The sequence below is a fragment of the Musa acuminata genome, chromosome BXJ3-1 (assembly GCF_036884655.1).
Source record: "Musa acuminata AAA Group cultivar baxijiao chromosome BXJ3-1, Cavendish_Baxijiao_AAA, whole genome shotgun sequence".
Lineage (NCBI taxonomy): Eukaryota > Viridiplantae > Streptophyta > Magnoliopsida > Zingiberales > Musaceae > Musa > Musa acuminata.
This window is the reverse complement of record NC_088349.1, coordinates 22,168,849-22,181,475: the sequence shown is the minus strand read 5'-3', so window position 1 is coordinate 22,181,475 and position 12,627 is coordinate 22,168,849. Positions and strand designations below refer to the sequence as shown.

Here is a 12,627-nt window from a genome sequence, read left to right as displayed (position 1 = left end):
TAACTTCCTTTCCAGGATCAGAGATGGACTGTACAATGATCCCCAAGCAGTAATCCTAATGCAGTTCATCAAAGAAGGTAAGGCATGACAATTTTGGGTCTAGGAGGGACTCGTTTATACAAAAGGGAATATGGTTTATGTTCCTCGAGTGGACAATTTGAGGTGTGAGCTCTTACGAGGGTGTCATGATTCCCTTTGGGCTGGATATCTGGGCATTCACAGAACCTTGGCTCTTATGGAGAGGGCCTTCTACTAGCCAAAGATGAGATTGATGTGGAGGAATATGTTTGAACGTGCCTCACTTGCCAATAAGACAAGGTGGAGCAACGAAAGTCGATGGGACTTTTGGAGCCATTGCCCCTACCAGAAAGGCCATGGGAGAGCATTTCCTTGGATTTCATATCAAGCTTGCTAGCAGTATGGGGACTCAGATCGATACTCATGGTGGTCGATCGATTTTCAAAGTATGTAACTTTCATTGCTGCACCCCTACACTGTTCAGTAGAGGAGGCGACCAAGCTGATGATGAAAAGTATGGTGAAGTATTAGGGAGTCCCGCACAATATCATCAGTGATCAAGACGCTTCCTGGGATGATTTTGGACTGAGCTATTCAAATTGTTGAGGTCTAAGTTATACTTCTCCACAAGCCTCTACCCCCAAACGGATGGTCAAACCAAAAGGATAAACTCCCTCTTGGAGTAATATCTTCGGCACTACGTGAGTGCCCACCCACGAGATTGGGTGAAGCTGTTAGACATAGCCCAATTCTCTTACAACTTGTAGCGGAGCTTTACGTCCAACAAGAGCCCCTTCGAGATCATTACAGGACAATAACCATCGACTCTTCACACCTTGGCTATTGGATATACTGGGAGTAGTCCATTAGTATATCACTTTGTAAAAGAATGGCATCGAAATGCAAATATTGCATGGGTTTACTTGGAGAAGGCGGCCAAAAAGATGAAGAAGTGGGCCGACTTGGGAAGGCGACCGCAAGAGTTCAAAGTTGACGATTTAGTGTTGGTGAAGCTCCAACCAGCATCACTCCAATTCTTTAGGAACAAAATACACAAAGAATTGGTGCCCAAGTATGAAGGGTCATTCCTAATTGTCAGTAGGGTGGGCAACATCTCCTACATGTTACAGCTGCTGACGTGGCTCAAAATTCACAATGTTTTTCACGCCGGCAATTTGAAAGCCTACCACTCATCCGCAAGATGCTTCTACGAGAAGCGAGTTGAAACCATTTTGGTGGATCGTAAGATAAAGCTACATAATAGAGCTGAGCAGACCGAGTACTTAGTGAAGTGGCGAAAGCTTCCCCGAACTGAAGCTAGTTGGGAGCTCAAAGACGTCCTAAGACATAAAGAAGCAATCATCAACAACTACCAATAAGCATCGACAAGGACGTTGACAGTTTAAGTATGGGAGAATATCACAAATGGTCATCACGCACTCATAACAACTTCGTTCAATAAATCATTCGTCGCTTTTGCAGGCTTGAACAGAGACATGGCAGCCTGTTTTGCCTTAGTTTTGTATGTTTTGCTTGTAAAAATATATATTCGAATAGGTTGCAATGTTGCAATGCGATCGCTCACCACACAGGGCCAAAAAGCCCTAAAATGGTTCCGTTTTCGTGTGTCACGGGCTGTTTTCTATAGCCCGCTACAGCGCCCAAAACGTCAGTCATCTCAGCACCCTGGAACCCCCCGAGTGGCACAGGGCTGGATGGGGCTTCGGTATATTGTCGGACGTTGAATAATCTTCACAAGTTCGCATATTTTCTTGACGGGAACTTGCCTTCGTGCCCGGCACCCGGTGAGCCATTGTTTGTGGACTTGCAACTATTCGTTCAACCTTCTAAAGTCCTTGTTTTCCTCCTCTCTCTCTCTCTCTCTCTCTCTCTTCTCTCTTGTACACTCAAGGTGCTTGCTGAATTGCTTATAAAGCTTCTCTCTTCGCGTGACGTCGGGCCTTATCGGTCGCTCATTTTCAATCTAATCAGCTTTATGTTTTACATGTCCTTCGGGACCTATACAAAGTTACAACTAAGCTGAACCTTTACGGACGCATATGTCGCAAGTGCATCTCATGAATGAGGCAATCCCAGCTAAGTCCGAGAAGTTGGCGCAAGGGTGCGTCGTAACTTAGGCAACTCAAGCTAAGTTCGCGTCTTTGCCACAAGGGTGACTCATGACTTAGGCAAATATAACTAAGTTCGTGATAATAGGCCTCAATAATAATAATCATATACACACATCATATATATGTTCCATAATCATCTTCCCACATCATACATCTTAGGATTTCTAGATAAATAATAATATTTAATTATTTTTTTTAATTAACTAATATTTTATGAAATTAGGGATATACAAAGAATTTTTTATACTATGAAGGGTATTTTGGTAATTTGGGTAAAGGGCAGCACACAAAATTTTTGAAATTATGAGGACAAAATTGTCCTTTCCCCACCCCCTCCCCACCACCAAACAACACTAAACCCCTTCTGCTCTTGCGGCGGCCGCACGAAAATTGTCCTTCCCCCCAAACAACACTAAACGCTTTCTGCTCTTGCGGCGGCTGCAACTTCGTGCGGCCGCCGCCTGGCAGGCGGCAGTATCGCACCGCCACGCGGCAGGGGCGGTTGCCGGCTTGCGCGCAGGCGGCTGCTGCCAGGCGCGTAGGCGGCCAGCCCGCGAGCCACCGTCCTTGCGGGCTGGCGACCGCCAGTTGGCGCCGCCTTGCGCAGCCGCCTCGCGCAGGGGCGGTTGCCGCCTTGCGCGCAGGCGGCTGCTGCCACGCGCGTAGGCGGCCAGCCCGCGGGCACCGTCCTTGCGGGCTGGCGACCGCCAGTTGGCGCCGCCTTGCGGGCCGACGGCAGCCAGCAGGCACCGCCTCGGCCTGAGTGCGGGCTGCGCGCATGCGAGCAAGCTGCGCCCTTGCGGGCGGGCACTGCCCCTGCCCGCAGGTGGCCTGCCCGTGAACGTGTTGCACACGGGCGCTGCTCTTGCTGCGAACGGCTTGCTCGCGGGCGCTGCCTCGACGAACAAATGGCTCCTCCGTAACTTTTGTGCACATGCCGCCGTTGTTGATCCATCAACAGCAACCGTTGTCACTCCTGTTTCCTTTGTTTATGTCAACAAATTTGACGTTGAAAGATCGCTCTACTGACAACAAGATAATGTATCTTTCGGATCAGAAAACTATGTGTAATGTAGTAAGAATACATAAAATAATTTTATGTGATTAAATATAATATATATAGTTTATAATACAATCATCATACGATGAACCTAATTCTGATTTCCTGAAATCACATGTCAACCTGATTCCATTGTTAGGAAATCACAAGTCGGCATATCATGTGCATCGAAAAACAAAAGTAAAATAACAGATTTCTCAAAGTCAAATACTTGATCACGATTGGTGCACGAGAAAATCATAAAATCGAAAAACTGTATATTTCATATTAGAAGTATTATTTGGGGAGATCGTATATCTATGAAAATTTCAGATCTGATGGAGTCGATGAACTTGTATACTCCTCTCTAGCGATGATCTATACAACGGACGCAACAACAACGCTCCCTAGATCGCTATGGATCTCCCTCTTCATGCACACCATGAGGCTACCAAAGCCAAGGAGGAGAGAAGGCTTAGAAGACTAGGAGGGGCGACCACTAGAAGTTCTAGCCTATGAATCATGAGGTTCCTCCTATTTATAGGGGTGCAAGCAACTTAACATGGATCCTATTCAATTGGATCTCTAACCAATCATCTGTTTGAATCTTATCTATAGGATCTAAATTGGGGCTTCACAGATATCTCATATATACCTTTACTCATCATAACATCCTCCATACGTATATGACCCTCTAAGCCCGATATCGAGCTGACCGTGAGTTGATCTTGTCAAAACTCCTAACTTAGAACTCCTTTTGATATAGTGAATTATTATCTCCATAATAATTCACTCGACTCATCGACTATAGACATACTATACCACTACGCCATAGTCCACAAATGGTACAGGTGGATCAAATCAATCGGATATGTTTGTCCATAATTACCATGTGTTTATAGTCCCTCATCCATCTAATATCCCAAAGATCGTATATTGGGCATGGTAACGTTAGGCTCATATGGAATTTTGTCCGAGTCTCGCTCTAATAAGATTTTTTCAGATAACTCATTCTCTCTTAATCCAAATGACCCTAGCTAGGGATTTTGTCTGAACAAGCATACATGATATTTCTCTCGTGATACTAAGAGTGAATGATCCTTTGTTGACACTCAGTTACCTTCGTAAGGTTGGCTGCCATTCTCGAGAACTAGTTGTACCAAATATGGAATCTTCAAACCTATAAGTCCAGTGTCAAAGAATGGAGTACTCATACAAGGTATCTTTGGTATCTCAAGTCTAAGGACTAGATACACAATTATGATAATGGAATAACTATCTAACATCATGTATTATTAACCATTCAGCATTTTGTAAGCGGATCAATTAATGAACTCATTCTCTAATGAGCATTTGCATTGTATCTCAGAGTCCCCACACGAGCGACTATGAGACTAACTGCATCTATCATATAGATGAGTATACAATACACCGGTTTATCCGATTATCTTGATGTCCTTCTCGAATAACTTATTACCGAGGATTTGTGTTTAAAGGCGAATCGGTCTTATTATCGTGATCTCATCATGATCTGATTTACATTACATAGATCCAAGAATATCACAATATATATCCAGATAATATGTGATAAAATACCAGTAATAATAAGCAAAAAGATCATTGTAGTGTGTCACAGGTGTCATTATTCATATGATTGACTTGTATGACACCTATAACTAATAGTTGCAACAGTAATTTATTTGTTGAATATTTCACCAACAATGGTTATTATAAATTGAATTCCTTTTGAGTCTTTATATGCTATAAATTCAAGTGTAAGGCATTTAAGAATTTTTTTGTTGTATTACTTATGCTTTGATAAATTCATAAAATCATCATATTGAAAAATCTAAAAATATATCTTAATTAATTATTTCTTACAATCTAAAACATATCAATTATATAATCCTATTAGAGATAAAGTTATTATTAATATAAATATTATATTTAATGAAAGGACAAATTGGAATTGGGAGATGAAACACAAATTCATACTTCAGAAAAACTAAATACTGTACTGAATCAAGTGATAGATCCTACTCCAACAAATTCATCTTCAACCTCAACTAGTAGTAGTCCAAATTTATCAAATTATTACTCAGATAAAACTCCTCTAGGAAAATTCAAATCACTAATAGAAATTTATGATTTAACATTTACTTTGTTTATTTCAGATCCTATAACTTTTAAGGAAGCTATTGAAAAAAAAGAAATAGCTTAAGGTAATGAATGAGGAAATCAAGTCAATTAGAAAAAATAAAATCTAAGATGTAATGGATCTATAAAAAAAAAGAAGTTATTTGATTAAAATGAATGTTCAAAACAAAGGATAATATAGATGGACGTATCCAAAAGCCTAAGGCTTAGCTTATAGCAAAAGGATATTCGTAGCAATAATTATATTATTAATATTAAATACAGAATATGTAATTATAATATCAATAACTTGTCAAGTAATATGACCTAGAAAACTTCTTAAAGATCTTTATCAAAAATAACAAGAAGTAACTGAAATATTTTATAACATAAAATATAATTATAATGGTGAAGAATCTAATATTTCATTAAAAAATAAAGTATATAGCGATACTTTATAATTTCATTCGGAAGTATATAGCGAATCTTATAACAAATGGAGTCATAATAATAAAATATAATGGTTTATATGAACAAGTCATAAATATTCTTACCAAATCACTTTCCATTCATAAACATATTTATTTTATATCTTAAATCAATATATGTAACTATGAATCAAGTAAGAATATTGAGATAGTTAATAATGTAGATAGTTATCATGTTTTAAATAGTTATAGATATATTGTAAATAGTAACCTATGATCTAAGCAAGTTACTGTATAGTTATGAATATTCTAAATCTTTATCTATTATTTAATATTACTTTTATTTTTTAATTAAAAATATTTTTTTAATTATATCATAATATTTTTTTATTGTTTTCCTTTATTCTCCATCCATTTAGAAGAAAAAGAAAAATAATTAAAAGAGGGATTAGGTGTTTCCCTTCCTCCGCTTTCAATTGTCTTGCGTCGGCAAGGACGTCAATCATCACCATCGGCGACCATACTCGAGTGGGATAATATCTGCGGAAGACGGGTGGCGAAGGAGACCCAGCTCCAAGCGGGACCAACGGCGGCCGGCCAATCTCCACGACCGGCCGGCCCCACCCTCCGGAAGCTGGGTCCCCACGAGATATTTCCCTCCGCCCCACACCTCTCCGGAAGCTTCCACGACTGGCCGGCTGCACCTTGTCGCTCTGGAACCTTCTGTCCCAGCCCTATTTAATGCCGTCCCCTTCTCCTCCTTCCTTTCCTTCCTTCCTCAGCAACAAGAAAGCATCCATCTCACTGCTCGAAGAACCACTGAGCTATACAACGCAGCGCGTTGAGCTCACACTCCCACCGCCCATATTATCTTATCCTCTTTCCCCTCCCCAGCTCAGTTAGTTAGACTTGTATCAGCAGGCAAGTCCTCCTCTCACTCTCATCCCTTTTCCTGCTTCTTCACCAGATTTTAATCTGCTCGTGCTATCCTTTCCCTCTTTTCCTCGGACCCCTGCTTTAACGCCTGAAAAGAGATCTGCTTTTTTTCTCTTTAATCTTAGTTTCCATGGTTTCTTCTCTATTTTTTGTTGATTAGGTTGCATTTCTTGCATCAAAGTCTCGTCTTTCTCTGATTGATTACCTTTGCCAGTAGACGGATCCGTTTGTTACTCTCTTTTGATGGGTTTCTTGTAAGGGCCTTGTTGTTGCCGACATTCTCTGTCGTTACATTTCCGGTATTTGAATCAGAATCTCATCTTGCTATTGTTTGATCTGTTTTGGCTGCAGTCATGGATCCTCTTCCCGATATAGTGAAAGAGGAGTACCCGGAGACGAGTTCCTATAACATAGAAGATTCTTTTATGGAGCCTCCACGGCCGATGGAGGGGCTGCACGAAGTTGGGCCGCCGCCTTTCCTTACGAAGACCTTCGACATGGTCGATGACCCAGTAACCGATCAGGTGGTCTCCTGGAGCCTCACGAGTAATAGCTTCGTGGTCCGGGATCCCCACGCTTTTGCTGTGACCCTTCTGCCGAGGTATTTCAAGCACAACAATTTCTCCAGCTTCGTTAGGCAGCTCAACACATATGTAAGTGTTTGAAGTAATGCCTGTATGAATTTTCATGTGATTCTATTTAGCTTTTTGGTTTTTGGAAAGGGGACGCAGTTGGAATTCATTTTCAACGCAAATGACTTTCTTTTGCATCTCAATTTTTCTTGTGTTCGTAAAGTATATTTCTAGTTTGTCATAAAACTTTATGTTAAGGCAATAAAAGGTTCAGAAGATTGCAACAAATTGAATATGTAATGTGGATTTCATCTCTCTTTATTTGTTCCTCATTAAATTGGACAATGGATCAATCCTACCTTCTTTTTTACAATTTTCACCCTATATATACCTAGAGCTCTTCCATCAACTTTCTTTTCAGATGTTAACATATGTTTAGTTCCTCATATTCATCATTGTCGAATTGAATGCATTGACACTGTTTTGCTGTGAGGTTGCAGTGCATTTAAAATAATTTAGATTAGGAACATTAAGAAGTTTGATTTTGGATGAAAGCATTGAGAGGTTAACATACCCAACACTTTGCTATAATTTGATGATCTGGATAATCAGATGACAGCCATCAAAATTTTTGATAATAAGATGCCCTTTGTTGGCAGTAATTGGAAACCATATAGAAACAACTGATAATTATTCATGATTATTAATCTCTAGTTACTCTGTTGGCATCTTATTTGGTTCTTGTCAGGTCCAATTACTTCAAAATTTCCCCTTATCTCTCTCATATCTCGGCTACTTAAATGAGGGACTATGATTGTTCCATTTCATTGTTAGCTTTCTATCTTAACTTCCGTTCACATGCTTAAGAGGAAGTAACTTCTAGGTTTTGAAGAGTTCTAGCAGTAACATTCTAGCATTCTCAAAAATATAATTTTCTCCTATTCTCTTAGTCACAGCACATCAACTCTTAAATTTTGCTCTTTTAATTGTTTTCTTCTGTAACGAGTAAATACTACGGTTGTTGTTCATTCACCTTGGAACCTCTATGGTTCTATTGGGTGGCTTACTTTTTATTCTTTGGAAGTGGAATGAGCCTGTATGAAGTCAGCTAAAACAGAAATATGGTGAACACAACTAGTGTTTTTTGCTTCATCTTTCAGTCTGACATGCGAGGAATTATTGGAACCATATAGAAATGGAACAGGTACTAAAGTGGCAGATTGATTGTTCTAGCAACTCAACTTAATGATGCAGAAGAGCTAAGTACCTTTTATATCCGTCTTTGTTATTATTGATCAGCGAAATGGTTAGAATTCCTCATACTGCAACTTCTAATATTATATAAGACAAAACAGTCATTTTCAACAATTATTATTTTTATATCAATAATAGAAAGACAAGAAGAAGAAAGAAGAATGAAGAGAACGAGAAGATTATTTGTGCTGAGAATCTGCTTGCTGTATAAATTTTCTTTTTTGAGGTAAAATTGTCGATGGACACATTTTTTCATTCTCTCACCAATGTCTCCTTCCAGCTTAATTGAAGTACCCTTATAATCTTTTAATATTTATTAATCTGCACTAAGTTTTTCTTTTTTTATAGAGGATGGACCAGAAGACTATCATGCTTGAGGCTTCTCATCAACCACCATTGAACTTGTGAAACTTCTGTGATATCATAGACTTTGCTAGACTACTTGTTTCTGCTTCATTTGATAGATTATCTTTGTTTCTACCCTTTTGATTGATTGGTTGGTGCATCAAAGTCGAAGCTACTAAATCTCTTGGTTTTCTCAGGGCTTTAGGAAGGTGGACCCAGATAGATGGGAATTTGCAAATGAAGGATTTCTTAGAGGACAGAAGCATCTTCTAAAGACAATTAAAAGAAGAAAACCACCTTCGAATCCTCTACCAAGGCAGCAATCAACGGGGTCATTCCTGGAGGTCGGGCACTTTGGTCTAGATGGAGAAATTGATAGGTTAAAGCGAGATAAGAACATTCTGATGGCAGAGGTGGTGAAGCTAAGGCAGGAGCAACAGAACACTAGAACACAGCTTCAAGCCATGGAAGAAAGGGTACAAAGCACAGAACAAAAACAGCAACAAACGATGACCTTCTTAGCATGTGCTTTGCAAAACCCTGACTTCTTCCAGCAGTTGGTTCAGCAGCAAGAAAAAAGGAAACAGCTTGAGGAAGCCATTTCAAAGAAAAGGAGACGACCAATAGAAGCAGGGCCTTGTCATGGTGAAGAGGAGACAAACGAAGCACAGGAGTTTGAGCCACCATTTGACATTGAAACGGGAAAGCTGGAAGGGGTTTATGAACCTGAATTCTTCCAATTGGATGGCTTGTCAATGGAAATACACGGACTTGGAAGGAATGAAGATGCTGAGAATAAACCGGGAGAGAAGCATGAAGGTGGATATACAGAACTGAATGATGAGTTTTGGGAGGCGTTGTTTAAGGAACGGATTGAAGAGGAGAAGGGTGGACCAGAGTGGGTTGAAAGAGGCGAGGATGACGATATTGTTGTCTTGGCTGAGAAACTAGGCTATCTTACTTCCAATAGTCCTAAGTAGATGAGACATCTATGCTACACTTCCTTTCTCTTGTTGCTTCTCTTATCAATTTTGGCATCTAAATCTCACCTTTAATTACATCAGTTATATCTGTTGTCAGGAAGGTCCAGAAAAGAGTGGCGCTTTACCACCAAGGGAATCGTTTCTTATTCATCCTTCTTTCTTATACTGCTGATATTCATATGGATTTTCATTTAACTATACTGATTTAGATTTTGCAGTTATTTTGAGCGGATCAGCAGAGTCAAAAGGACGTACCATGTATCAGAAAGACATGGTTACTCATCTCAAGGTTGTTTGATGTTGTAGGCAGCATTTGCTACATTAGGCTACCAAATAACCTTCTGTAACTCGAGTGCTATCTTTATCTTGACAGGTTCTTAAAGCATATCAGTCTGGAGAGAGAGAGGTTGTGGTTCAGCATAAACATAATCACCTCAACATTTCTGCAGCCATGTACGCTATCTAATTGAAGTCTGCATTGTGGGTCAACCATTTTTTGTGTCAACTAGTCAACATGATTCTGCTTGCACTTGACACCACATGGAAGCTATTTTTGCTCTGTAACACACTGTTGTTGTTGGTTACAGTATTCAACCAGTGTCAAGTCCAGTTTGTGATTTATTTGCCTTAGCTGCTTGTTATTTCAGTTCGTATGATAGTAGCGAACTTGTTAGCTGGTTTGTAATTGTTTTCTGAATAATGGAACTCGCATCTTGAGTCTCTACAAGTGAATTTTTACTGCTTGTATTTTCTGTTTTCTTAATATAAGTAATATTTATTTATAAATAATGCCATGGCACGTGAGAATTCACTGATCAACCGAAATAATAGATTCATTGTACTAGAAAACGATGGTTGAGAACCGCCATATGGAATATGGAATATGTTGTCCTTGAGTAGAACTAGAACATGCGATTGCTGAGATTCAACAGTAAGTATGTGGAAGAATTTAATGATCTCGTTTATTGAGGTAGTGCATGTTTATATAAGTTATAAGGAATTCTCATGCTCAAATCATATTATTAAATCTGTGTTTGATCTTCAAATTATATATTAATTTAGTATTAGAATATAAGAAATGTAAAATTATTATTTCATATTTGTCTATATCATAATCTTTTATCGTGTCCTCGTAAGATTGAGCTTTCATCAATCATGTCAATCTTGAGATGATGCAATTGAAATATTTTATGAGCGAGAGGCTTAGTTAGAAGTATGGACGTGAGAAATATGTAGTTGACGTCTAAGAACTTGAACACTGAAAGTCGATGACAATGTATTTCATGCGTAAGTGAAACATCAAGTTAATGCATAAGTAGGTTGCACTGATATTATCATAATATATTGTAGGAGTGAATTGAGAAGTGATATTAAGTTCGTATAGCAAATTGGTGACCCAATTGAGTTCTATAGTAGTGGTAGTGATGGCTCAGTTTTAGCTTCAATGGTAGTTCTTGCTATTATGTTTTGTTTCTTGGAACTCTAACTGATCAGATTTGCTCCAAGGAAGACAACATAAGCTGATGTAGATATTCTATCATCAGTGTTGCCTACCCAATCAATATCAACGAAGGTATAAAGATGAAGTGATGAGTGTTTATAAAGGAAAAGTCTATGATTGAATGTCCTATTAAGATATTACGGAACGCATTTTAGTATAAACCAATGTATAGTGGAGGGTTGAGGCATGAATTATGATAATTTATTTACTACAAGTGAAATGTCTCGATATGTGACAGATAAATATTGCACGGAACTAAGTACTTTTAGGTACTGTGTAGGATCTATAGTATGGTTGTCATTATATAATTTGAATAACTCAATTGTGGAGAGTGAGGTGGTGATTTCTTTAGCATTTTACATGTTCATCTTTGATAATAAATCTCAAATATATATATTTTGAGATAGAAAAATTTATAGAGTATATTTGAGATCATAGAGTAAGACATCATGTAAACGTTACTTTCACTCCCAAAAAGTGGCTTAATATTCTTAAGTTTTCGATTGAGAATTGACCTACCAATTGTTTAAGGAATTACTTGATCTCCATAGAATTATTACCTGTGATAATAATATTATCTATATAAACAAGTAGATATATAATATATCTCTTTTGATATCTTAGGAATAAGGAAGTGTTAGACTTGGATTTCACGAGTTCGACTGATATAAAAAATGAGCTAAATTCGGTATATTAGGCTTTTGGAGCTTGGCAAAATCCATTTATAGTTTTTCATAGTTTACAAATATGATCTGGATACTAAGGCTAGATGAAGCTAAGGGGTTGATGCATAAATATATCTTCAATTAAGGTCTCTTGTAAGAAAGTATTATTAACATCTAGTTATCCTATAGGCCAGCCTTGAGTGATAGCCAAGTTCAGAATGAGTCGAATTATCATCGATTTAACAACTAGACTGAAGGTCTTTGTGTAATCAACACCTGGTCGTTGGTGAAATCCTTTGGCTACCAAACATGCTTTGAATATGACAATGGATCCATCTAGGTTCAGCTTAATTCAAAAGATCTAGTTACACCCGATGATATTTTGTGTGGGGTGAGATGATACAAGGATCTATATGACATTATAGAGTAAGACATCATATTCCTTACACATGACTTTATGCTAGAATGGAGATTTTTGAGCTTGGGTGATGGTTGTGAGTTTAGTAAACTCAAGTAGAGAGCTTATGGTAGCATGAAGATAAAGAATTTGATATTGTTTGAAGGCGTTATTTTTGGAGCATATTGTCGTATGATCTCTAAGCTTGGTTGTATTATTTG

At 38.5% G+C, this 12,627-nt stretch overlaps 1 protein-coding gene across 2 annotated transcripts; it reads left to right on the top strand.

Moving 5' to 3' along the window:
* The first annotated feature begins 6,253 nt into the window (after positions 1 to 6,253).
* On the top strand, positions 6,254 to 10,570 carry LOC103999670 (heat stress transcription factor A-2c). Of its 2 annotated transcripts, XM_065136788.1 has the most exons (5): positions 6,254 to 6,674; positions 6,850 to 6,943; positions 7,041 to 7,342; positions 9,058 to 10,132; positions 10,217 to 10,570. In XM_065136788.1, the coding sequence occupies exons 3-4, from the start codon at positions 7,043 to 7,045 to the stop codon at positions 9,838 to 9,840; spliced, it is 1,083 nt and encodes a 360-aa protein (XP_064992860.1). In that variant the 5' UTR covers positions 6,254 to 6,674; positions 6,850 to 6,943; positions 7,041 to 7,042; the 3' UTR covers positions 9,841 to 10,132; positions 10,217 to 10,570. The 2 variants fall into 2 exon arrangements, with proteins under 2 accessions (XP_064992860.1, XP_009419759.2); XM_009421484.3 differs by lacking the exon at positions 6,850 to 6,943 and having other exon boundaries at positions 6,258 to 6,674.
* The last annotated feature ends 2,057 nt before the right edge of the window (positions 10,571 to 12,627 follow it).